Source organism: Pan troglodytes, chromosome 1 (genome assembly GCF_028858775.2).
Source record: "Pan troglodytes isolate AG18354 chromosome 1, NHGRI_mPanTro3-v2.0_pri, whole genome shotgun sequence".
Lineage (NCBI taxonomy): Eukaryota > Metazoa > Chordata > Mammalia > Primates > Hominidae > Pan > Pan troglodytes.
Window position 1 is genome coordinate 26070430 of NC_072398.2, and position 26575 is coordinate 26097004.

The following is a 26575-nucleotide window of genomic DNA, read 5'->3' on the forward strand; positions in this document are numbered from 1 at the left end:
ATTACAGGCGTGAGCCACAGCGCCCATCCGAAGACTGATTTAATTTAGCTAAGTATGCATGGAAAAGGGACTTGTAAACTATAAAAAATATGCTACAACCAGAATATGAAGAATATCCTTAAAATTATTTAGCTTATAAAGTCAGAGTAGAAAATACCTCTATGGTACCCCAAGAATGTAGTGAATGGATACACTGATACAGCTTTTGGAACATAAATAAAAACACCTTATTTAAAACACAGCAGAGTTCACAGTAAGACAGACTAGAGTAGAATACAGTTTTTATTATATTGAAGTATTTGCAGCAAATATATACATTGAAAACATGTATGTACACACATTTATATACTATATATAATATATACGATATTTGCAATATAGGCAAATACATAGCATCTGTGTGACAGGGAATCAGCTGACAAAGGATGGCCTGAGGTACTAGAAAGTGGCTGGTCTTGCTCGAATGTTTGCAGGATGAGCGTTAATGAGTAGAATCGAATGACATGATGATGAGCATAAAAGCTATTGGATAGTAAGAGTTACACAATAGCCTCTTTAAGGTGTCGCATCTCATTTAACCTTTGCAAAAATCAGTTTTTGTTTCCAGGATAGGAGATGCACCTAAATGTTTTCTGAATCACAGTGACTTAGAGGAAGGATTGAAGTGTTGTCTCAAAATTGGCTTTTCTGACCTCCGCTTCTTCTCGGTTGGCATCGTGCAGATATTTACTAGAGAGCTGTGTAATTTGCCATGATTGGCAGGGAAGCCACTCACTGAAGGGAATTCCCCTTTATCTGCCAGAGCCCAGGGTCCTTTCCAGGGCAGGGCAAGGCAAAGAAATTCCAAATGGGATCTGTGACAGAATTATTCAGCAATTCAAGATTATTCGGTATATATCTAGTCCCATCCCACATATATGACGAATAACACATACACTATTCAGGAAACTAAAAGTAAAGAGAAGAGATCAAGCTCTAAAAAAGAACAAACACCGGTGAACTTCAATCTGAGTGAGGATATTGTCAGAGATTTGCTTGTTTCACAAAGCCTTTCCTCAGATCTCTTTACAAACAGAAATCTTACTGGAGGGAGAGGAATGCTTGTGGCTTCACACACCCCATGGTTTAAAGCTCCAGTGAATTAAGCTCTTGATTGCTGCCACAAAAGAGAGAAATAGAAGTCACTCTGTGGGTGAGAGAGCTTCCCAAGATAGAATAATGCAGCTGGTGGGAGTGGGGAGAATCTCAGCAAGACCACATTGAGGACCACTTGAAAATCCATGCTATTTTCCCATTCTCACCTAGTATTTAAAACATCTGGTAAAGTTTTGCCTAGAGATTATCCCATGGGACCCTTTTTTTAAAATTAGTAAGATTTGTAATGATCATATTACGTTGCAAAGACAGTAACACTACAGTTTTTTAAACTCGAGAGGTTTGTTTTCTTAGGCAGGCTAAACAGGCTCTTTGTAATCCTGTTTAGATTATTGGTTTATTTAGCAAATCCTTTCCCCTTTAAATAGTGGCAAGTTAAAAGTCCAATGCACTGATCAAAAATGGCCAATTAGTGGATAGAGATTGAGCCAATTTTACTCTGTTACTTTGCCTCAAATAAAAACCGGCTCTTACAAGAACCTTATTGGATTCCAAAGAAAAATATTTTTCTTTTCCTTTTTTTTTGGAGATGGAGTCTCGCTCTGTTACCCAGGCTGGAGTGCAGTGGCACGATCTCAGCTCACCCCAACCTCCTCCTCCCATGTTCAAGTGATTCTCCTGCCTCAGCCTCCTGAGTAGCTGGGATTACAGGCACTCACCATCACGCCTGGCTAATTTTTGTATTTTTAGTAGAGACAGGGTTTCACCATGTTGGCCAGGCCGGTCTCAAACTCCTGACCTCAAGTGATCTGCCCACCTCGGCCTCCCAAAGTGCTGAGATTACAGGCGTGAGCCACCATGCCCGACCCCAAAGAAAAATATTTCTTGCTAAAAATAATCTGCCCTTAATTTTTTTAGGAAAGTATAGATTACATTACAGAAAGTTATGTAAAAAAAAAGATTTGAAAGGCTAAATGTTGAAGTTTAGCTATTCCAGTCGATTTAAGAACATGGAATTGAACTATTTCACTGTGATTGTCATAGGGTTGTGAATATCACAGTCACTAAATGAAGCACAAAGTAAGTCAAGAAGTGCAGTCATTTTATGGGTCAGATGAGAGCAGCAGAGGTGTTGACTGTTATTTCAAATGTTGGCTTAAATCCCTTAAGAAGGGAACCTGTTTTGTACAGCATCACTGTGAATAATTTGGGCCACTGATTTATCTTCTTATTCAAAATAAAAAGTATATGGTTCTCAAGGTTACCTAAAACCGTAAGAACAGGCAAGCTAGAAGAAGCTCCTTCTTGGACTGACTTCTGAATGCAGAACATCATCGCTGTAGAAATTTCATGTCCCCCTCCCTAAAACTTAAAACAGCAATCACGGCCCCAGAATCTCAGGAAAGCATACTTATGTGCCCACAGGCTCCACTGAGTTAGTGAACTGTGTCCTAGTTGGCCCCTGTATTGTCAACTTCATGTTCTAACTGATGGTTTAGGGGATCTGAAGGAAACTGTTGTTGATCCTGGTTACTTAGTTGTTTTTCTGTGAGCACCCTTTGGTTCACAAAGCTAACAAAAAGAGAAGTGACATCTTTTCTTTTCACACACACACACACACACAGCCAAAATTATGGCAATTAAAACACTGTTAAGAACAAAGGGCACAAGATTCCACTAATCAACCTTGCATATTCATTACTTTTTTCCTTATATTTAATGCAAAGATATGAAACCTTAGTGTACAAAACCAAACATTAATGAAAATGTCTAACAAAAAAAGTAGGTTAATGTAACAATAATTAGAGATAAACTAAATGCCAGCAAACATTTCCAAAAGCTCCACTATGGCATACAGGGTATTTGGATGTGATAGTTTCTTGTGCATAAAAAACAATCCCCTTGTGATTTCAACAAATTTCTATTTTTGTGGTTATGTTTGAACCTTAAGAAAAAATCCCAATTGAGTCTGGATTTTTTTAAAACACAGGTTTCATTGTTTTTTCTTCTAAAACGACTCTCCTCATTAAAGTGAAAAGACGCAGCTGTTTTCAAAGACACTGTTTGCTGCTATTTCATTCAGAAACTATCCTAACTGCTGGTGGAAAGATGGTTTCCATGTGAGACAATGGGAACTGGGAACATTTCCTAATCTCCTGTAAGATCACATTTGTAAACTACTCTTCACATCACCCCATGCAAAAGTTTAAAAATTTAGAATGATTGAAGCTGGGGCATAGATTATTACAATAACATTTAATAGCAGCTTAGCCTACCTTTAAAGAATATTATTCTAGGAGGATGTGCATTTTACAGCAATTACACACAAGAAATGAATACACACAGATGAAGCGGTGTAGTTATTTCAAACACAGCTTGTCTCTGTGAAAAACCCCTTGCTCTTGGCCTCTTCCACTTTTCAATAAAACAGGAATTTAAAGAGTGACCTTGTAGGGAAGAAGTCAGGAACAAATTTGATAACATGGACTCAAACCTCAAAGATGTTCTTGTTGTAGTGGCAGTCTGCAGATTCTTTCCATAACCAAATACCTTCCAAGTTACAAGTATTTCACAGACAGAGGAAAGGGCTCTTTTCCCTATGTATAATTTAACCTCTTATCTGCTTTGAAAATTACCTAGAAGATTGGATGAAGTTTTCTGTGAAACATTCCTAGAAATAGTGATCCTCTGCTGCCCGGTAATGAATTAAAAATAAAAATAAAAAAAATCTTAAAACTTTCTAGCCCCAGCAAATACTTTTTTAAAAAAAGAAATCCATTTGTGAAAAACATAGTCAATTCAAAGGCCCAGATCTGGAGATGAAATAAATGTGAAAAGGGTTCACTGCTGCATTCAAGGCTCAGGGTAATTAATCAGAGATGGGGGATGGGGGACGGGGGATGGGGGACGGGGGAGGCCCCTCCAGCCCCGTGGAGACAGAACAGGCTCGGTGCATGGTAACCATGCCTCCCTGATGGAACCCAGAGAGAAGACATAGGATGTTCCCCCTCCTCCCTCTAGCCTTCATTTTCAAATAAAATGACACTTAGCTTACCTGAAAGTCTTCCAGGTTAGATCATCCATAAAGAAATTGGCGTTTTTTTTAAATTGCCTTTAAATTCAATCCATGTGGGTGGCCGGAAAAAGTGCTTTTGGGCCACTAAATTTTCACATAACTTTACGGTTACACATTTCAGAGGGAAAACAAAGACTCTAGCGTTGGGTATCGTGAGTCCTGTTTTCAAGTGCTCCTTCTCCTCCATATGTCCCCTTATTTATCTAACAGAATTAAGTGCGATGGGAATGGACATAAGCTCCTGAATGTCAGTGTTAAAAAAAACTAACTGGTTTGGAGAGGCAGCTTAGTAACAGAATATGTGAGAGACCTAGACGGTTTAGTTCCCTGTGCGCTGCCTGAGAGTTGGCTATAATACTTGAGCGAAAGTTATTTCCGTCTCTGTGTGAACTAGCGGGAGTGCCATCCAGACTCCTGGGGCTGGTCCTCCTCCTTGCAGTGTAATCAGAGTCTGTGTACTTCAGCTACACAGTGTGTAGACGCTCAATCCGTGTGCACGGGATGAACTCAGGGAACTGCCAGTGTTAGCAAGAGGGATGTTTGCTTTCACTTCAGAGAACAGAATGAGGACAAACTGGTAGAAAAACTACAGGACAACAAATCCAAGGTAGATGTGTAGTGACCTACTGGTCACCGAAGTGTTCAAGCAAAAGCTGGAAACTTACTTAACAAATATGTGGTTTAGTGGATGTGGGTTGGAGTCAATGACCCATAAGATCCCTTCCTGCTTCTGACAGCATTTTTTTCAGGCCTGGAAAAACATGCAGATCTAATTTGGAAAACTATTCTTAGAAAATAACCAATATAACGTTTGGAGGGAACATTGTATTTACAAATATTTCCACTGTTTTCTTTGGAGGACCAAATTGGAGGTAGAACTCCAGAGGGAAGCAGAATGCAGAAGAACACTTCCAGGATGGGGCTGGAACGCACAAAGGATCAGATGACACCCTATGATGAGGACTGTCATCTGAAGCGTTATCCAGAGAGCATGCTCCAACAGCTCAATTACTGTCGACTGATCTAACATGAGATACACAAGTGTCATTTAAGATGCTGCCTGAAGGCTTAGCATTTCCAGGTGTTAACTGCACAAGAAAATAATCCTTAAGTGTCTTGAGACACTTTTTAACAAAGGAGAAAGAAGCCTTCTAAACTTGGCACCTTAGGGACAGTGTTGGAAGCAAAACTTCATCCAAGTTCCCTTGCTCTGAATGCTCACCTGACCTGGATCTGTCTCTGACATCATGCAACGTATCCTGTGAAGTGCAGCACTATTTTGTGCGATCACATCTCTTCATTCACGCCCGTCCTTCTGTGCCTTTAACATAATTGTGGCCTGACACAGATGATGCTCACGGCTCCTGGCTTAACAGCTAAAATAACTGAACAACTGTACATTTTGGTTAAAGTGGAAAAGACACTGGTGTGGATATACGTGTGTTCTTGGCTTCATGTAAAGTCTACTAAAGCAGACATGTGGAATGCATTATTAAGGTGCTTGGCAATTGGTTTTTTACATGAGGCCTCACCAAAAATGTAAGTTTTAATTTAGTTCTTGAATCCCAACTGAAGTGGCTCTATTAAAATTAGAGCAATTCCTAGTATTCATGTTGAGCAATCAAAAGTACTGATTACTGCCCACGAAATACACTAGAATGAGGATACCAGGTGAATATGATGGCCCGGGAGAATGGAAACTTTAAACTTTAAATCTCCGACTCACTGCAGTGGGAGGGTAGAAAGAGAGACAATTATTTTTCAAGCTGGGCATAAATGTAAAAAACAACTATACTTTTTGAAAATATAAAATCCAACAATCATCCAATCCAATAACCTAATGCACTCAGCAGATTTGTAAGTTTATTGTTCCTACGGAATATAAAAATATTCTAAAATTGTTAATGTGAAACATGCTTGTTGCTGTATTTTTGGGCTTCTTTTCTAAGCTTCTGGATTTTACTTCCATGTTAAAAGAATAATTGAGGCACTGGTTCTGAATTGAATGCTGCATTTATTATAGTGTTTTTATTAACAAACTTTCACCAGAAAGTTCCGAGTGTGTTAATACAGCAGGCACATTGGCTTCCATGTTTGGCATTTGACAGTCCACAGAATTGCACTTCACTCTCACAATTCTGCCACAACTTTGTGAATTATTTGGGCAAGACCTACAACCAGCCTCCCCCATTAAATGATTAAATAGGACTTTTGGTTCATTCTGATTGAAATGTTCTGAGTTCACACTTGCATCCGTCTGTGACAAGCTCAGCTCCACTTTCCCTCCTGCCTTGTTTTCAGTCCCTCCACTGCTCTCCAGATTGCTCATGTCTCTATTTTTACAGAGTTCCCTTTGTTTATTCTCGGGGTCGCAACACGTTTTGAATAATGATCCAGTGCTTCTGCAGACAAATGACGATGGCTCTGCCATCTTTGGAAGATGCTCTTCTATGCTCCTCTGAAGACTGTGTACATTGGTCTTGCCAATTTTTTCTTGGGCCTGAATGTGCTGCACTGGGTGGAGGAAAAAATTCCTAGGCAGAGAATTCTGCATTCCAGCTGGCTTTACTCTGCCCTGCAGGCAGGGACAGTGGTGGATGTGCGTGATGGGGTGCACAAAGCCCTCGGCGGCTTGGTGTGTGGCCTTCAGAGGTGCCACGCCGTTTTGGATCTGGACAAAGCTGCTAGTGGTAGGAGCGCACTGGTGGCACAAGCAGTCCCCCATCTGCTGGCAAGAGTGTGGGCCATATTTCAAGTGTTTGTAGGCATTTGGGCAGCTACATCTCTGATTCAGAGAGAAGAAGTGACACACGGTGTGCTGTTCAAGAGGGGGCTGTAACAAGGCATAGCCAGTGTCATTTTTAGTGCTTTTGCTGAGTTCACTGTTGTAAGCTGCATGCACAGGCATCCCTAAATTCTTTGCTTGGCTGTTGAAAAATTCAGAGCAGATGTGGGTCTCTTCATAAGTGGTCTTCTCAGAGGCAGTGCAGCTGTGGGAAGCCAGAGGTTCTAATTCATAAAACTCATGCTCCAGTTCAGATTTTGGGCCCCTGGGATCTAAATGATAAGCATTTATGGTATGTGTTTTGCTTTGTCCCTTGTCACTGGGACTTGTAGACAAGGCATGGGAAAAGGCACTGCACTGTAGTTTTTTAGGTAAAGGAATCTGACCACAGGTACCCTGCGGTCCAAGGCACCGGCACATGCACTGGAAAAAGAAGGTGGCGAAAGCCCAGCTGATACACATGATGAGCATCATGAAGGTGCCCAGCTGGGTGTAAGCTAGAACTGTGGAGGGCATCATCATGGCCCCTGCCACGAAGGTGGTCAGGGCAGCCATGGCAATCGCAGAGCCCATGCGACTCAGAGAGAAGATCACTTTGCCTTCTCGGTCGGGATCTGGAGCCAAGCGGTAGGCAACCCCATAATGGACGGCAAAGTCTACAGACAAGCCGACGGCAACCGAAATGGTGACAGATTCCAACACATTTAGCTCCCAACCCAGCAGGACAAGAGAACCAACAGTGACAAATATCGTTCCAGCAATTGAAATGATGGCATAAAGGCTTATGATGATGTTCCAAGTTGTCAGCAGCATCACGCTAAATGCAACAGCAACTGACAGCCCCATGGCAATGAGGGTGCCATCGGAGAGGCTATCCTGGAGGTCATAGAACTCCAGATTGCTGACAAACCAACCATTGCTGAGGCCTTCAGGGGCCGAACTCAGCTCACTGGATATCCACGAGTCCACCTCTTTATAAAATTGATGCATCTTTTCATAAGCCAGTGTGAAGAGGTAGGTACTCTGGAACTCTAACACCACTGCCCTGATAGTATCATTGATATCAAACCTCGGCCCTGGGGTTTTGCTATCCAAATGGTACCCTGTACTCCTTTCCAGCTCCATGATAGCTCTCTTGATGCACAGTTCAAAAATCTCTTGCTTGTAGGGGAAGCTCCAGTGGCTGCAGCATGGGTACAGGGCAGGCTCATCACAGTCCTGGTTTTCCATCCACTGTTTGAATGTCTCAATGAAGCAGCTGGTGAAGTCCTGTTCATCAGTCTGGTAAAAGAATGTTTGGTTTCTCAGTTTTTGACAGAAGTGCAAAATCCAGGCCTGGGAAGCTGGGCTGGCGATGTTAAAACTGCTATCTAATGTCAACTTCCCTTTACTCTTGGGATTTAGTGGATTGCCATTGTCTTCTGGGGACACGCCCCAGATTACTGTGATGGGCATGTGGAGCTCCTCGCCATGGTGAACACGTTCAAACATGAAAAGCTTTTTGTATTCAGCATCATAACGCTCAAAAGGATGGGACGACCGGAACACCTGGAACTCGGATAACTCCAGTGAGGGCAGTTTCATCTTTGGATTTATACATACAATGTAGGCCCCACCTACAGTTAAGGCAAGGAACCAAAACAGCCAAAGGTAGCGAAATTTAATGACAATGCATGGCAATACTTTTTCAAAAAAAATTCGAGATGCTTCTGAAATGGCAAAGAGTACTTTGTGGCACTTCTGGCAAGCCACTGTCCAGCAGCTTTTGTTATCATATATTTGCTGCTGGGGCTTTTTGAAGCAAGTGAATATATTAAGAAGATACCGCTCATGTAGCACAACAACTGCTGGAAGCCATGTGACCATCAAAACGTAATTCACCAATATAGCTGTCCCCGCATAAACCCCGAAGCATCGGATTGCTGTAATGTTGCTAACATAGTTAGCATAAAAGGCAGCAGCAGTGGTAAAACTGGTGACAAACATGGAGAGGGCAGCGTGCTGCAAGGTGATGCTTACTGTTTCTGAGGTTTCGGCATGAGGCTTATCAAATTTTGTGTAGTTCCAAACATCACACAGGACAAAAGCATCATCTGCTCCAATTCCAACCAAAATAATGAGGGCAGTGAGGTTCATAAAAGGAAAAAATTCGAAGTGAAATACTACACGATAGAGAAAATAGGAAACAATCAAAGAACTGATTATTGCAAACATTGTCATCAGAGTGATAAACATGGACTTGGTGTAGACACACATGACTAAAAGGACAATCACAATGGCTATGGCAGGATACACAGTATCCATTAGAAGATAATCCTGAAACAAACTGTGTTTGATACCAAACTCAATCCCGGTGATGGTAGTCACGCCGTCAGAAGAGTTCCAGTTTTCAAAGTTGTCCAAGTAAATGTTCATCATGCTCTCCCCTTTCTCTGTGGGAGAGAAGAGCATGCTGTATTTTAAAGCTGGCGTGGCATAGTCAGCCGTCTTTGGGGTCATAAAGTCTTTGTCCACCAAGTAATGGAGGATCTGGTACACAGCATTGTACTTGGTACATTTGCGTGGCACATTGGTGCACTTGAGCTGGTCCTTTCTTCTGGCTGCCATGTCCCAGCAGTCTGGCCCCAGAGTGCCATTTTGGTAGTGTTTGGCACAAGTCCGAAGCAGCTTCAAGGTATGAGAAACGTCTCGCTCAACTATTTTCTGACAGGACGATCTATTGTTCAGAATGGCGATGTAGTTTCCCAGTGTCCAGCTGGGGCAGCAGGAGGCAGCAGTGGTCCTCTGGCAGAGATCACCAAACTGGGGATGAGATCTGATCTGCACAGATAGAGACAAGCAGAAGGACTACAGTTTAAATTGGTTCACAATCATTCGCAACTGGAAAGGACTGCACTAAGGTGATCTTGAGGGACAGGGAAAGTTACAAAAGCTAAATAATTATCCTCTTAAACTAGGAATCAGTTTGAATACAGGGTGAAATTTCCCCTAAATGGCATCATGTTACAGGATGCCCTTTAGGTTACTTTATTCTGAATTAAAAACTACTGTTTGGGGATGACACGCAAGTGTGAAACAACTTCAACCAATGCTAGTTTTGTTTACAAAAGGAGATCAAATTAACACCTACTTAGTCAACAAGCCTTTTCAAAGCCACTTTAAAAAGCAATAAAATGGACAGGTTGTGAAGCTTATGTATATACATGCATAGGATTAAGAAAACCGTACACTTGATATATGAAACAAATTTGTGGTTTTGCCTAAAATTCTGGTTATCAGCATGAAATTGTTGGTGACTAAAGTACTATATTTCAATCAACACAGTTAGAAGCAAAGATGATATTCCCTAGAGAACTGCTTTGGTCTGAATGTTTGTGCTCCTCCCAAATTCAAGTTGAAACCTAATCCCCAGTGTGTTAGTGTTAGGGGGTGTGACTTTTTGGAAGGTGACTGAATCACAAGGGAGGAGCCCTCCTGAATGGGAGTAGTGCTTTTATAAGAGGTCATGAGGACACGTAGAATGCCCCATCTATGAGGAACAGGTCCTCACCAGACTGAATCTGCTAATTCCTTGATCTTGAACTTCTCAGCCTCTAGAACTATAAGAATTAAATTTTTGTTGTTTATAAATTACCCAGTCTGAGGTATTTTGTCATAGAAGCCCAAACAGATTAAGACAAAGACTGTTTGGTGAATCAAAAAGTGACCCCAGTAATATCAAAAGTGCTGATGTCAAGAAGCATAAAGGTTTGGAATAAAATTGTTTCCTGAAGTATGAGTAGAAAAGGGCAATGTTTCTGGATTAAAATATGATTGATATCTGATTTTTAAATTGGTATATACAATAAAATAAATGCCTAAGTAAGAATTTAATTGATTCTTCCATAAAGTTTATTCAAATTGGCAAAAATCCTTTTTTTGAAAACTTTCTCTTTTGGTAAATGAGGGCCTGCTGCACATTAGCAAGTATGGTAATTCTGGATTTGGTGTGGACAGTATTTCATTTAAAACACTATTCCTGGAGAAGGCTTTCCATCTTATGGCTATTGTTATAAAAAATTGAAAAACTGTTCCATCACTGGTTTGCTAGATTAAAGTCTGTACCATTCCATCCTGTAAATTAGATGAGTAGCCCCTCTTCTCTGAGGTGAGAATAAGAAATATTCCTCTTCTCCTGAGCCTGACCAGAGACTTCTCTTTAGGAGAACCAGAACTAAAGATGACCTGGTCCTATCAGTTTCCCTCATCTCTATTTACCAAAGGCTGTTCCAGGGAAGAAACTCCAAAGTTCAAAGAGGAAGTGAATATTTTTTTTTTCTAGTAGGATTAAAAACACTCTTTACCTTGATTAAACTGGCTTTATCAATCATGTATTGAAATGTCTTCTCAAAGTAGAGCAGAAGCTGGCATGAATCACCACTTCAGAACTGGGACTTACCCAAGAACCAAGTTACCTATGATCCCTGAACTCTGTTTATCAGGATACTTTCCTGGGACTAATCCTGTGGGGGTGGGGTATAGATGAAACAGGACTGGCCATGTGTTGAGACTGTGGAATTGGGTGTCCTATTTCGACAGTCCATTATACTATTTCTCTACTTTTGTATATGCTGGAGAATTTCCATAATAAAAAGTTGTTTCTTTTTCTAAAGATTGAGGGTAAAGAAAAATGAACCCAAAAGGTTTTTGTTCAAATGTACTAAAATAATATTTACTTTAACAAAGCCTTCATTTTAAAGCTCATTTTTGAGGAGCAATCGTAAACATTCCATAAACTAGGATAATTCATACTTGACTGTTTCCAGATAAAAACATTCACATACGCTAACTTAGGGAAAACTGAACCATCCAACAACAGGAAACCCTGGAATGGCATCTCACTGGTTTTCATGGCAGATTACCAGTTTTACCTTACAAAGACGTAACATACAAACCACTAGGGTCAGCTTGATGAACTGAATGAAAGGTAATGCAACCCCAATGTCTGACAGTTTTCAAATGGAAGAAAATGAACTGTATCCATTATGAAAATCCATTATCAGCTAGAAGGAAAATACCTGTAGTTGCTGAAATAACCAAATGCCAAAGATAAAGGACATGGAGTTGCCAACTAAAACTGGGAGAGAAAGCATAGAATTCTGTCCTTGAATAACCTTTCCAAATAATAGCACATTTTTAGATGTGTATAGTTGACCAAAGATTAAGCGGTTAGACATTATAAACACAGACTAAATACTATTTTGATGGCTGCTATTAAAAACAAGTGCTAGTAAGTCACTGGGGAGCCAGTCCTCCAATTCAAAGATGGTACTGATTGATGGTCAACCTTCGGAAAACCAGTTTTCGAGAACTCATACAGGGTAAGAAATAAGGACAGAGAAAAGACATCGTGACTGGTTTTCTCTACCCTGAGTTGGATGCCAACACGCTGAATTTAAAGGAATGGAGTTCAAGGAATTATCTGTACTTTTAGGGAGTAAGGTCATATGTTCTGGATCTATTCATCCATTCAAAAGCAAATTTACTGAGCATCTACACAAGATGAATAAGGCACAGTTGTCCTTCCTCCAAATTGTTCACAGTGTGGCAGGGAAATCAGACACAAACATAAGTAACTGTAATTCAAAGCGAGAAGTATGGTATTATATATAAGGGCTTATGGTGACCTACAGAGAAAGTACCAAAGTCTATAAGTATGATGTGACAATGGCACTAACTTAGTCATGTGTGACTGAGATACAGAAACACAGAAGCATGTATTATATTATGGGGCTTAAAGAGACTGGAAAGCAGGTAAGTCTTCACACAGAACACAGATATGTTTTTGCCATATTTTTGGAAGAGGGATTCATAGGAATAATTTCAAAATCTTTGAAGTTTATAAAAATAAAAATGGAGTTAGTGGAAGCAACTTCTTATACCTCTCATGAGGAATATAGCCCTTCTAATTCTAGTTATTCACAAAATGGATGTTTAGGGGAATCATTGTGCTTATGTGGTTATAACATCTCTTTGCACACTTCCCTAGTTAGATAGTGCCAGGGGTGGAGTTGACTTAAAATAGAGGGTAAAGTAAGAGAAGAGAGAAAAAGAAGAAACCAGCAGAGAGTTTTAAATGATACCTTAACTTTTAAAACTATTGGCTAAGTTGAAGATATTTTAAGAAGCTGAGAAAAGAACAAAAGGGAGGAAAATTAAGCCCTTAATACCAGGTTCAATTGACTGCTGGACCCTCCTCCACACGTAACCAAGCTCCCTATGTATTAAACGTTTAAGGGGAGCCTCGGGAGAAAAGAAAAAGCAAGGGCTCTGTAGCCCTCTTTAAAACAAGAATAGGAAAACATGTTTCTGGGATCTTCTAAGCTTCAGGGGTTTTCCAGCTGTCTACAAAAGTCACCCTAGTAAACAGTCTCTGACACCAAATTTCAAATCCCTTTACAAGCTGAGTCCTCAGAGCTCCAACTTCTACATTGTACAAAGACTATGGAACAAGTAAATGGTTTCCAGCAGAGTCAAGATTAGAGAGACTCACTTCTGGTTACTAACGACACCAGTGTGTCCCTTAGGATGTCAAAGGGCAGAAAGAGGCAATGAAGAAGAGTAGGGGAATCAACTGAAGCTCCTTTTGAAAGTGTGTAAGGAAACAAGCATTTCTGTTAAGAGGTAGACAACAGGATCAGAAACAGAAGTACTTCACTTTGGAAATCAATGCTGTCTGAATTATGAGTATAAATGGCATGTAATTTAAACAAAACCTAGAGTTTGAACTAAATGTGCTGTAAACACAGGCAGGTGACAATTGAAACATCTGGTCTCACTGAGATATTATACTAATTACCAGACGTTTTCTGGAGTCAACCCACCAACAATTAAGGTCTTCTGCTTGCTATCGCTTGGTTGCGCCCCATTTAACTTCATAGTTGTTAATAATCAAGTGCTTCCATATAACAACCAGGATTTGGGGGCTGGGGGAGAGGAACAACTGCCAAGTAGTCTTAGGACAACTCTGCTCGAACCACTGTAACAAATAAAAACCCTAACAGTGTCTTGAACTGGGAGACTAAAAAAAGGTACAGTAATATTCTGAAAGTCGAACTGTTAACCAATAGCTATTACTTAAGATATCAGATGAATATATTATCTCCATGAGAAAGGTTTATTATTCCAGGTTCATAGAGTTTGAGACTAGAATACAAAGGTGTTTATAATTGGTAAAAATAGTATTTAACAAGCTAAAATGATAACCATACTCTTTGAGGTAGACTTTTGGGGCTTTGATCACCTAGTTATTCATTTGTTGGTACGGATCTAGAATTGGCCATACCAACCATTCATTTTGACACGTGTCTTGAGTCTGTTTCTCAAATTCTCACAAGAGCACCACAATACTACTCTCTTCCTAATTAACTGCCAAAGCATACAGATAATGCTTTTAGTTGTTGACTTAGAAAATACGTACTAAAAACATGTAGTTGTACTGTTCTTGCCAGGGATTACAAACTTAAACTCACAGCTGTCCAATCCTTATCAACTCGGTAGAAAGACAGACTTAGACAAGCAGAGTACATCTATTCCTTTAGATAGTCTAAATTATGCAAATGCAACAAGCTAAACCATTAGAAAGCCACATAGATTCCATTGCTTTGATCTCTTATAGAAATGATTTTACCGTAATGTTTTCTTGCTACCAGCCTACCTACGTTTTGCAAATCAGCTGAACTTTAATATTGTATCTCTTCTAAGCATGCTGTTAAAAATTTTGTACACAGCGTCACACTTCTTTTATGAAGACTATGGGGGAACTGTCTCCTCCTGTCTTAGCAGGAGGAAAAGCTGGGCTTCTAAAAAACAAACTTGTTACCCTATTTATATGACTTTTGTTACTGATTGTGAATCCTTTTTGCTCTGGCTGCTGGGAGGTTACAGATAAGTTTGCAGCTCCCATCAGCAAATGTACAAGATTGTGGGGTGTGCATTAGTATAAATCTCATCCTTAGCTTTATTATTTTCCTCCCATTGTTTTCCCTTCATGTAATTTATTCAACTTATTTATCTTATCCTTTGCATATGCTTTTCTGTAAACTACCTCAACATGATTTTTATCATCTATCTATCTATATAAATCATGTTGAGGTAGTTTACAAATATATATATATATAGAGAGAGAGAGAGAGAGAGACAGAGAGAGAGGAGAGATGAGAGACTATACTACTTTTATTTATGAAAGCCACCATGGCATACTATTGCTTACTGGCTTTTGAGTCTCAGAGTCTAACATGTACTCATGGAATAAATTGCTAGCTCTTTAAGAAAAAAAAGGATACTTATTCCAGACCACAGTGACTTTTTAAGCTTCATTTGTGTGGGAAATGGCATATACAGGAAACAAAATGGGGGAGGTATCTTCCTCACTAGAAGCATAAAGCAGGGTGGGTAAAGGCAGATGCTGGAGTTCAATTTGGCTGGGTTCCAATCCTGGAAGTGCCCCTGACCACAGATGTGAACTTTCCTCAACTGAAAAATGGGCTATTTAGTATTTAATTCATAACACTGTCATTGGGATTAAATGAAATAATGTATTAAAGTATTTAGAACACTTCCTGGCACATGGTAAATACTCACTAAATATCAGCTATTAATTAACTGAGTGAATTCAATCACTTCAGAGTCTTCAGGAAAGGGAAGGTCTGAAGATCAACCAAAGGTAGAAGAATGAGGACAAGAAGGAATAGAAATTAATGAACTGTACTCATCCAAGGTGTGATTATAAAGTAACCAGACTGGCTTAGCTTCTCTAAGCTTAATTTATCATCCGTGTAAAATGCATTGTAAATTCCAAGGTCACAGATCCACTGTGAGTGATGTACAAGTACCCAGCATAAAGTCTTGCACATAGTAAATATCGTTACACATTTACAACTTTAATTTTCTGTATAAGAAGTATCCTAATGCATGACAAAGAGAAATAGGTTCACAGCCTTCAAATAAGGAACTGATAGCTGTAGAAGAGAAGAAAACATCACAAATAAAAATTGATCACCAATTAAGAAACTTGGGTCTGTTTATAGATCGTTTGTGGCTTTGGTCTATGTGAAAGGAAGATAGCATTGACAGAAAATCCTGATACCTCAGTCGATTGGAAAGTCATTTTCAAAATGTACAAACAGCCTCTTAGAATGAAGGATGGGGTAAATCTGGGAGGTCTGGGACCAACTAACTAGGTTACCTGGTTAAGATACTTAGTTCGTAGAAGGTACTCATGTTAGTGCAATGAGACTGCTGGTTTGGGTGATCTCTTCTTTCCTTTCTACTGCCTATTTCATTAAGAAGTTTCCCTGTTGACAGAACAGGTGATTGCATCAGGTGGTCAGGCTAGCTCTCAGCACGGCACATGATTTGATTTTTTTAACCAGTCATTTTACATTTTAGAATTATGCTGAGAACACAAAGAGTTCCTTTTATGCTGGTTGCTATGCTTGGACAAGTTCATTAGTGACATCAGATAGCAGTTTCTATTTAGAGAAACTATCTCTGAACATATGAAATTGACAGCTCTTCCAAACCCAGAAGCTCACTACATTTTCTGATGCGGATATGTTTTTGGCTGTAGAGAAGACTGAGAGACAAAGCGCCTGTCTTCTTGCATCCCGGTGTCTCCCAAAGCAGCAAGGTGTTTAGCATTCAGGGCAGTTTGGATTGGATTACTCTGGTCATTTACATAGATACTGTATTTATGCTCTTTGATGTCCCCTTTCCCAGCCTGCTCCCTAAATTTCCCTTTGAGGTCACTGGCCCAAATGACCCAGTGATTGCCAGAGAGGCAGGCATTTCATTGCACAATTAAGATGCTGACAATTGCCTCAGGGCAGGAAATAGGGAACAATGAAACTAGGTTAGGAAATAAAAATACAACAAAAGAAGAAAAACAGTCCTAAATATTATACTGAAAAGAAATACTATGTGAAATAACAGAAAACACCATCGACAGCCAGAGATCATGAATGGGAAAGAAAAAGGAAGATGGTATGTTTTAAAGTTGAAGGAAACACGGACACTTTGATCCTGGGATCTGAGAGAATGCAAAGCTGGCCTGCTGGAGTTTACTCCTCAGTAGGTAAGCCTCTGAAGTACTTTCATCTGATCAGACACCAGGGTCAGCAGTAAAAGGAGTTTCAATAATACAGCCTTATTTGTGCTAAGGAGATTTTAGTTTTTATCTTACATACCCTGGAATTATCTACATTGCACATTGATTTAATTGCAGGTAAATTCCATAATGTCTCCCCTCCAGATGAAGTAAATACCACTCTGGAATATCGGTCACCTGGTGATATGAAAAAAAAAGGAAAGAAAAAGGTTTATAAATTATTCATTTATTTCATAAGACTCAGGATTTGGAAATAATTCAAACTGGGAAACCACATGGATGATTCATTAGCAGCAGGAAATTCTTTCCTTTGATAAATTCCAGGAGAAAATGTTAAAAGAAAAAAAAAAGCAATGCCATAATATTGTCTTAGTGCAAAGCCTTTGTCTACTCACTACATCTCAAAATTGTATGAATTATATAGCAAACCTATTTTTGGTCAGACTATAGGAAGAAAAATCCACAGGAATTTACAACAGGAAATGAATTGAATATATCCCTCTTGATTTCACAACACATCACCATAATACAAAAAGATGCACTAGGGAATACCAAGAATGGATTATAGGGATGTTCTCCCTGGCAGCTAACTAGAGAGGAGAGATGGTGGGTGATCTATTTAAAATCGCTAAAAACAGTCATCTAAGTACAGAATGCTGGCCATATTCTGGTTGAGTACATGGTCTCTCTGGTACACTAGAGGCTAGAAAAAACATTTTGAAAATCAGATTAACAAAAAAATATGTTTCTGAATAAGGGAGGTTGTATGATATACCAGAAAGAGCATGCATGGTCTTTAAAGTCAGATTAGGATATAACCAGGTCCTGTCATTTACTAGCTATGTGACCTTAGGCAACTAACAACTTCTCTGAGCCTTGGTTCTTCATTTGTAAAATGCAGACAGCAATATCTATCTCAAATAGCTGTGAGAATTAAATGAGATAATAATAGATGCCCAACAATATTGTTTCTGTATCCTCAGAACAGAAACAATATGAACCACGTATTAAAGAATATGAACCACATAAAACAAAGAAGATTAATTTTATGATAGTTAAAATGTCTAATTGTGCTAACAAATAAGCTGGTAAATTTATGAATAAAGCTTTATTATAAAAGTTTTTATTTATGATCATGAAGTTTTGGCTATTATCTCATGTTGACTGATTTTGGAGAGCAAAATCAGCCTGGTAGAAACTGAAGCATTTCATTTACATAGAGCTGGTAATGGCTTTAGTCAAGGCAGAATCTACTTATGAGACAGCATTTACTGTTGACTATTGAAATGTAATGTTTTTCCTGGTTAAGATCATAACTAACAGATGTTGGTTAAGCAATAATATATAGTAATACTTTGATTGAGAGAAATAAACCAGCCAGAACATGCAAGTAACCAGAGTTCAATTTCCTAATGTTTTTTAAGAGAAGAGACAGAAAAGGAAACATGTATTGCTTCCTGGGATCAGTATAAGGTTCTGCCTCATCTCCTACTATCTATTACTATACAGAGTAAGTGATCAAAATAAAGACCCTGAGACTTGGTAAACTCCAGAAACATCAAAGATCCAATCAGGTCATCCAGCATTCTAATAAGACAGGAAAAAATACATTTAAGAGGGATTTTCAACACCAACAGCAAAAGCTGAAATCAAAAGAGCTTTAATGTTAATATTCACTTAATTAAAAATTACACTATCCACAATTCCTCAATCCTAATCACTATGGCTAATCAATGGCTTACATACTTATATTCATGTTCTCTAGGCTGTGCCTTCCTTCTCCCCTGGCAGCTGCAGAGTAATCAGGCTGACTCCATGTTACAGCAAATTTTGGGTAGTGAATTTGTTGCCAGCATTTAGAGAATTAATGGCTCCACATTCAAATCTGGATTCTTGGCCAGGTGCGGTGGCTCATGCCTGTAATCCCAGCACTTTGGGAAGTCAAGGCGGTGTGATCACCTGAGTTCGGGAGTTTGAGAGCAGCCTAACCAACACGGATGGAGAAACCCCGTCTCTACTAAAAATACAAAATTAGCCAGGCATGGTGGTGCATGCCTGTAATCCCAGCTACTCGGGAAGGCTGAAGCAGGAGAATCGCTTGAACCTGGGAGGTGGAGGTTGTGGTGAGACAAGATCGCGCCATTGTACTCCAGCCTGGGCAACAAGAGCGAAACTCTGTCTCAAAAAAAAAAAAAAAAAAAAAAAAATTCTGGGTTTTTGACCTCTGGCAAGTTCTTGCAACATTTGGGCCCTCATTTCTAGAACCCCATCTTTTGTCACGGCTAAGTAGCAGCCGATTTCTTTCGACAGGGCAGATGTTCCTTAGTGTTCCACAATCACCATCACTTCTCCTGTCACACCTAGCTAGCTTTATTCACTTGGATTATATGCCAGGCCCCTGAGGCATTCAAACTTTGAACCTCTAGACTTTATTTTTTTCACCTCTCTACCTCTACTGCCTAGTGATGAGGTAGCACACAGAAGGCTCTTAATATGGTATTGCTTTTTGAATGAATCAGAACTTTAAGCCATTTTCTGATTCATTTTAGAATGAATTGGAACTTTAAATAATTTTTTAATAATTCAACAGATTATTTCAAGGTTCAATGCAAAAATATGTACCTGTACTTGATCTAGAAATAAATAGTACAAGGAATTTTTTAAAAGACTTGAAATGTTGGGCAAGGTCAAGAATTTCATTAGATTTGTATCTTCCTTAAAATAAGAAAACTCAATCGTTACTTTTTTCAGTAATTTTAATAATATAATAAACTCAGACTAGTAGTTGACTAAACTGGAGAAGTAAAAGAAAAAGTTAATTAGCCAAAATTTCTTTAGGTTCAACAGCAACAGTGAAGCTGTGTGACTAGCCACACACGGCTATCAGTCTAGACTGTGATCATGTTCAATTTTAAATGCGAGCAAACTGCTGAGCGGTTTGTTCATCTACAATGTCACTCACTTGGAACGTCGCAGAAAAAGCTGTCCTTGTGGAAGTTCCAGTCAACTTCTCTTTTCTCTCTTTCATAATGATCATCTGACCATCTATCATCCCGATGGCTGAAATGGAATGACAATTTGATCTTCAATAAAGTTCTCGTTATTTCAAAGCTGATAAGCATACTGGAAACATTACTTCCTCAAAGCCATGACCTGCTTAGTCCTTGATATTAAGTTGAAAGGATTAAAAGAAGCAACCAACATTAATTTTCTCACTTCTAAAAAAGTAAAAAAAAAGAATATCTCACCTTTTCATCCTACTACAACAAAATCTTTAAACACAATGACAAGTTAAGCAAATTCAGTGGCAAAGATTTTGAGCCACACATTTTACATTTAAATTTTTTGTTTAGGTAGTATTTGAAGAGGAATTCATTAAGCAATGTTTTGTCTAAAAGTTATATAAAAATAAACAATTGATTACCTTTTGGCTTGTTCATCTGCATATTTAAAGGGATAATTTGCTAATGTTGCTTTGTATCCTGTATTTTTCACCATATTATTCCATGTGACCAATCTCTGGCCTATTGCTGTTCCTCTTGGTTCAAAACCCTAAGGCAAAATTACAGGTGCTCATTAGTGTATTTCATTTCAGGCTAAGTACAGTTACAATAAAAGCTTGGGAAAGCAATGTCAAAGTGATATATAGCTTTCAACAGAAAATATAGCTGTTCCTCACAGCTACTCCAGAGGTGACTGCATTAAAACAAGATGCCTTGACATGATAATCATCACCTATTTGCTGTGACAAAACAGTTTGATTCTTTGGTATGTTACAAGTCTAAGGAAAGTTTATCTTTCCAACTCATGCCTCAGCATTTAGTAAATACTTACTTTTATCTTATAAAAATTATGATCAAATTAAATCATGTTACGCACTGTTAGTATTTTTATAAAGAGTGTTTCATTATCTTTGACCATATTTTCCTCATTATTCCACTCCAGAGAAACATTTACTTAAAAACAGACTCTGTGATCTGTTAGTAATACTGAAATTCCTTTAATTTCTTTGGGAGAAAACAGAGATAGTGTTAAAGACTTTATGAGAATAATTTTGTAGAAGGCAGATTCTCCAATTTATTGCTTTTTAGCTTAAACATGGGGACCAAGAAGCAAACCTTCCAGATTTTTGAGGGTAAACAAGTTCCTTGACCTTTTAAGAACCTGATAATACAGATAAAGTCACGTCTTTACTTTTCAGAAAGAGAATTGTTGCTTGAGAAGGTTTTTAAAGAAATGGGTTACTAAATAACATAATGCAACATGTATTAAAATACACAATATTTGGAGATGATTTTAGGCTAAAGAAAACATAAATGTTACTTACCAGCAATGGATCAGAGAAGTCAGGGAGCTCTGGCACTAATACTCCAACCAAGGCACAGACCACGATGAACATGGTGCACATGCCCAAGACCACCACCGGCCAGTCGGCTATCAGGGCTGCATAACTACAAAACACAAAGAAGTGTCGGCTATCAGAGCTGCATAACTACAGAAACACAAAGAAGGCACAAAGAAGGCCCTTCGCAGAAATATTTTTGGTACCTAAGAGAGCAATTTATGAAATCCTCATATTGTAGACCACATACAGGTGTTTATCAATACAATATCTAATGGGATTATAAGTATTTGTATGTAATTGTAGTAGAAAGTTACAAGATCATTGTCCCCTCATTTTTGTGATCAAGTAGCACTTTATGCCACAGGCTATTGAGAGTCAGAATAATGTTCATATATGACAAGTAACATTTTATATCTACATCTATGCCTGTAAGGAGATATAAAATACACACTTCATCAGTGGAAAGAAAATAAATTTTAACAGAGGATCCATACTCCAATCAGTGTCTTTCAGAACTTTTGTTTCTCTAGTTATTCCCTTTCTCCACACCTTTACTCTCACAGTTCTTAAACAATGAGAGTCTATAAACAGGTTCATACAGTGCAAATCTTAAAAATAACCAAACTAAGGGCTGAGCATGGTGGCTCACACCTGTAATCTCAGCACTTTGGGAGGCTGAGGCGGGTGGATCACAAGGTCAGGAGTTCAAGACCATCCTGACTAACACAGTGAAAACCTGTCTTTACTAAAAATACAAAAAATTAGCTGGGCATGGTGGCACACGCCTGTAGTCCTAGCTACTCGGGAGGCTGAGGCAGGAGAATCACTTGAACCCGGGAGGCGGAGGTTGCAGTGAGCTGAGATCATGCCACTGCACTCCAGCCTGGGCGACAGAGCTAGATTCTGTCTCAAAAAAAAAAAAAAAAAAAAAAAACTAAACTAAACACTTCCCATAAACCTGTAACTTTCCTTCTAGCTAAAACTACAGTGAGCATATCCACTAGATATGTGAGTTCCATGAGAGCAGAAATTCTTGTCTGATTCATTTAGTGTACTATCAGTGGAAGGTGATCAATAACTATCTATTGACTAAATGAACAAACATCTGATGCTTGTACTCTCCAGCTACTACAATCTGGTTTTAGTCTCTTCCCACATGTGGAGAACTGTCTCTATTACCAAATCCTAACACTGGGCCCTTTCTTCCAGATGCGCTTCCCACACCCTCATTTGTTACCTCAAATTGAAAGATCTGTTTCTGTATCCCTTCCATGAGGTCCTGGATCACACGTTATTATTTTGGCACTTCCAAGTCTTGATATGAGCTGAGTACCCAACAGAAGCTGACTAAACTGAACATTTTCTAAAATTCAAAATGCATCCTGCAAACTTCTGGCTTCTTGAATCTTTATTAGAAGAAAAGCAAGACAAAATATTTAACTTGTGGACCACTACTCTCAAATTCTCAGTAATGTTAGCTCATTTGGCTGCTGCAATGGCTATCTCTGGCTCATTTGAAATAGGATTCTTACTCATATATTTTTGAGTTATTTCTTCAAAATCATGCTAGTAGTTACAAATAATTCTGGTGGCTCTAAATGTCAGTCTGAAAAAAAGCTACTATATGTCTGTAATAATAGACTGCCAATTTTTATAATCTGATGTCTTAACTTTATTGATCTGGCTTTGTGGGGATATTTGCTTCAAATTATAATTCTAGTAAGGATATTAAAATATAGCGCAATTATGCTTTAAGGGAGCATGTGCACAGGCACTTTTCACTGCTGCTCTTTTAAAGTAATCTTAAAAGGCCAGACACAGTGGCTCACGCCTGTAATCCCAACACTTTGGGACGCTGAGGCAGTCAGATCACCTGAGGTCAGGAGTTTGAGACCAGCCTGGCCAACATGGTGAAACTCTGTCTCTACAAAAATACAAAAATTAACTGGGCATGGTGGCACACGCCTGTAGTCCCAGCTACTTGGGAGGCTGAGGCAGGAGAATTACTTGAACCCAGGAGGCAGAGGTTGCAGTGAGCAGAGATCATATCACTGCACTCCAGCCTGGGTGAGCAACGCTCTGTCAAAAAAAAAAAAAGAGAGAAAGAAATAAAGCTATAAAGGAAGGAAGGAAGAAAAAAGAAAGAAAGAAAGAGAAGAGAGAGAAAGAAAGAAAAAAGAACGAGAGAGAGAAAGAGAAATCTTATAAAAATAAATAAATAAATACAAGCTCGTCCTTATTCAGAATACCAGTTGCTCTTGTGCTTTACATAAATTATTATATTGTTCAATTCTCACAACAACCCTTGGAGATGAAACTGCAGCATTGACAAGTTATAGAACTTATTCAATGTCACAAAACTAGGAACCTAGATAGTCTGGTTCTAGTGTCAGGGCTTTTCATCTCTGGGCTGTCATTTCTTTCTTCAGACACAAGAGTAACTAGAAACATTAGGAATAACTACACTTGACACAAATGTCTGCTTCCCAAAACTTACAATTAAAAATTCCTAGCCCTACTTATAGTTAATTTCTCTATGCAAAATCATATGGGTTCTAAGTTTGAACATTATTCACTAGACTGCAAATTTTAGATTTAAAAACTCATTCAGGAAAAATGATGCTAGATAAGACAGAATAACCTTTTAGAATAATTCTGAATATAATAAAAACATTTAAGTGACAATAAGCTGATTGTGGTTGTTCAAATGTAAACACCAAGTGTCTAGAAGCTTTCACACTTCTAGGACACACCCTGTGCAAAAATATTCTCCTTACTTTATTTCCTCCTCCACAAAATGCAAACTAAGATGAAAGTAACTAGTTTTGAAGCAATAAAGTCCTCTGTCTCAATAGCACATTTGAGACTACTTTCATTGCTTCAGACTTAAAAAGAGTCCTTTACATTTTAGACCATTAAAATATCAGCCCTGTGAAATGAAAATGGCCCCAGGCTTATACAATTATTCATTACACTTTATTTTAAATGGATTCATTTTCTCTCAAATGAATCAGAAGTTATGCATTTTTACCTATTAACATGTTATCAATAGAGGGCAGTAGGCTCCAAATTGCTTAGTATTCATACTGTGGTTTAATTTACCCATATAATAACTTTTAATTTTGTGTTCCTGAAAATCTGCACACACGTATAGCAACGTTAAAAGCCCCATTCAATAATTGCTTTTCTTCCCTTTGAAAACATTTGGTTTTGATTTTACAGCACTGCTACACACCATATACGTGCACTGACTACATATGGCAACTTTATGGCATTAGTGATTTCAGCACATTTCTTCCAAACACGTTTAACCTCACTATATTACAATTCCACTTCCTTACACAGCCAATGTTTCCCACGCTAACCTTTCCTAGAGATAACTGTTCACATTTAAGTAATGGGATCACCATCCTGAGTATATAAAACACCATGGGGGAAAGCCCAATCATTCTAAGTAAATTTTACTCAAACAAGTATTTCTCCTCAACACCACAAAATTGCTGAGGCTAATTCTACTCCTCCTGCTATCTATGCAAATATATAGTATAGCTGTGGGTACCACATGGGAAACAGAGTTGCATGCGCAATATGAAATCCAGACAATGGTTGTAATATGAAGATAAAAGTCTAATAAAGTAGGAAAATTGGAGAAGTAAAGGAAATTAAAAATAGTCTATAAATCTCACAAATATATATATATATTTGATGATGCTATATATATATATATATATCCATATCCTGTGCATTATTCTCTTTGAAAAGTGAACCACATGTAGAGTAGAAGAATTTTCAAAGGAACCATTCTTTTAACTATCATGTATTCTTCTGCATATCAAATCATATTTGTCTTTCATCCACCTTCTCTAATATTGAAAATCTTTAGACACCACAATATAACTGTAAATGTGGCCCACCTCTGTAACACCTGGCTTACAGCAGGTAGTCATTTTCCAGTGAAAGACCCTTTTCCCGGAGGCCCTACTGCTGTACTAGCTGCTGAGGTTAGGGCCCACAACTCTTTACAGGGCACTGCTGTATAAAAGTTCACATCATCTTCTCAATAGGTTAAGTCTCAAATAGGAGACGGATCTGAAGGGCTCATTCTCCTTTTACAGAAGAAGGAACAGAAGTAGCAGAGGTAATGAAATGCGTTCGTGGATGAACCATGGATCTGAGCTAGCAGGCATGCTGCCTGGCGTTCTGGTCCAGGCTGTTACTGCCATGCTGGAGTTTTCACTGGTACTCAGTGGAAGTCCCTCAAACATAGTCAGAGATTTTCAGTCACCTTATTATTGGGTTTACTCTGGAAACAGATCAGAAATAACTGTTAAAACAAATAAACGAAGTATCTTATAGAGCCAGCTTATGCTCAAGTGACATTAAAATGGGGGCCAATTTTAAGTGGGTCATTTATATTACAATAACATTCCCCCATAATAAATTTTCCTCTTAGCTTACAAAGATTTTTTTTTCCCTTGCTCTTTGCTGCCTTTCTCAAAACAGTCTTCTTTTTTCTCTTCCCTCTGAGCAGAAAGCCGTGTTTCAGATGGTATAATTCAGTGCCCACACCAGAGGCTTCCTTTTCCTCACCGACCACCGGATCTTTAACCCCTTATAGCCTGGCTTTTGCTCTCATGACTTTTCTGAATTGCCCAAGTCAACTAACTATTCTTGGTTTTTACCTTCCTTGACCTGAGCAGAATTTAACACTGTTAGCTACCTCTTTCTTCCTAAAAATCCTTTCCCCGTTGGTTTATTCCTTTCTGTTCCTCTTAATAACTCTTTCTTATTCCTCTTGTCCCTTAAAGATAGACATTTCAAAATGTTAAGTCATAACTTTTCCAGTGGCATCAACTATCAACTTAGTGAGAAGAGTGATTGAAGTTTGAGAAAATTAAAAAAAAAAGAAAAGAGTATACAACTCTTTTTCTTGTGAAGTAACAAATTCATCCAACAATTAGCATTAAACAATAAGGAAGCAAGGCATTCTGGGAATACAAAAATGGCAGACTTGGATCTTGCCCTCAGGGAATTTACAGCCTAATACAGAAAATAAGACAGGCACACAAATATCTACAAGACAGGTTAAAAAAAAATGTGTGTGCTTTTTGTTTTTTTCTTTCCCCC

General features: G+C 38.6%; 1 protein-coding gene across 10 annotated transcripts in view; it reads right to left on the minus strand.

The window, feature by feature from the left end:
- Positions 1 to 6168: 6168 nt before the first annotated feature.
- The window catches only part of DISP1 (dispatched RND transporter family member 1), a 191253-nt gene continuing 170846 nt past the window's right edge, over positions 6169 to 26575 (minus strand). For all 10 annotated transcript variants that reach the window (XM_063809944.1, XM_009441537.5, XM_009441538.4 and 7 more), the window contains 5 exons: positions 21431 to 21554; positions 20528 to 20655; positions 20066 to 20163; positions 17183 to 17280; positions 6169 to 9776 (listed from right to left, as the gene is read on the minus strand). In XM_063809944.1, coding sequence (XP_063666014.1) covers positions 6189 to 9776; positions 17183 to 17280; positions 20066 to 20163; positions 20528 to 20655; positions 21431 to 21554 — 4036 coding nt within the window. In that variant the 3' untranslated portion in view covers positions 6169 to 6188. The remainder of the gene's footprint in view (positions 9777 to 17182; positions 17281 to 20065; positions 20164 to 20527; positions 20656 to 21430; positions 21555 to 26575) is intronic.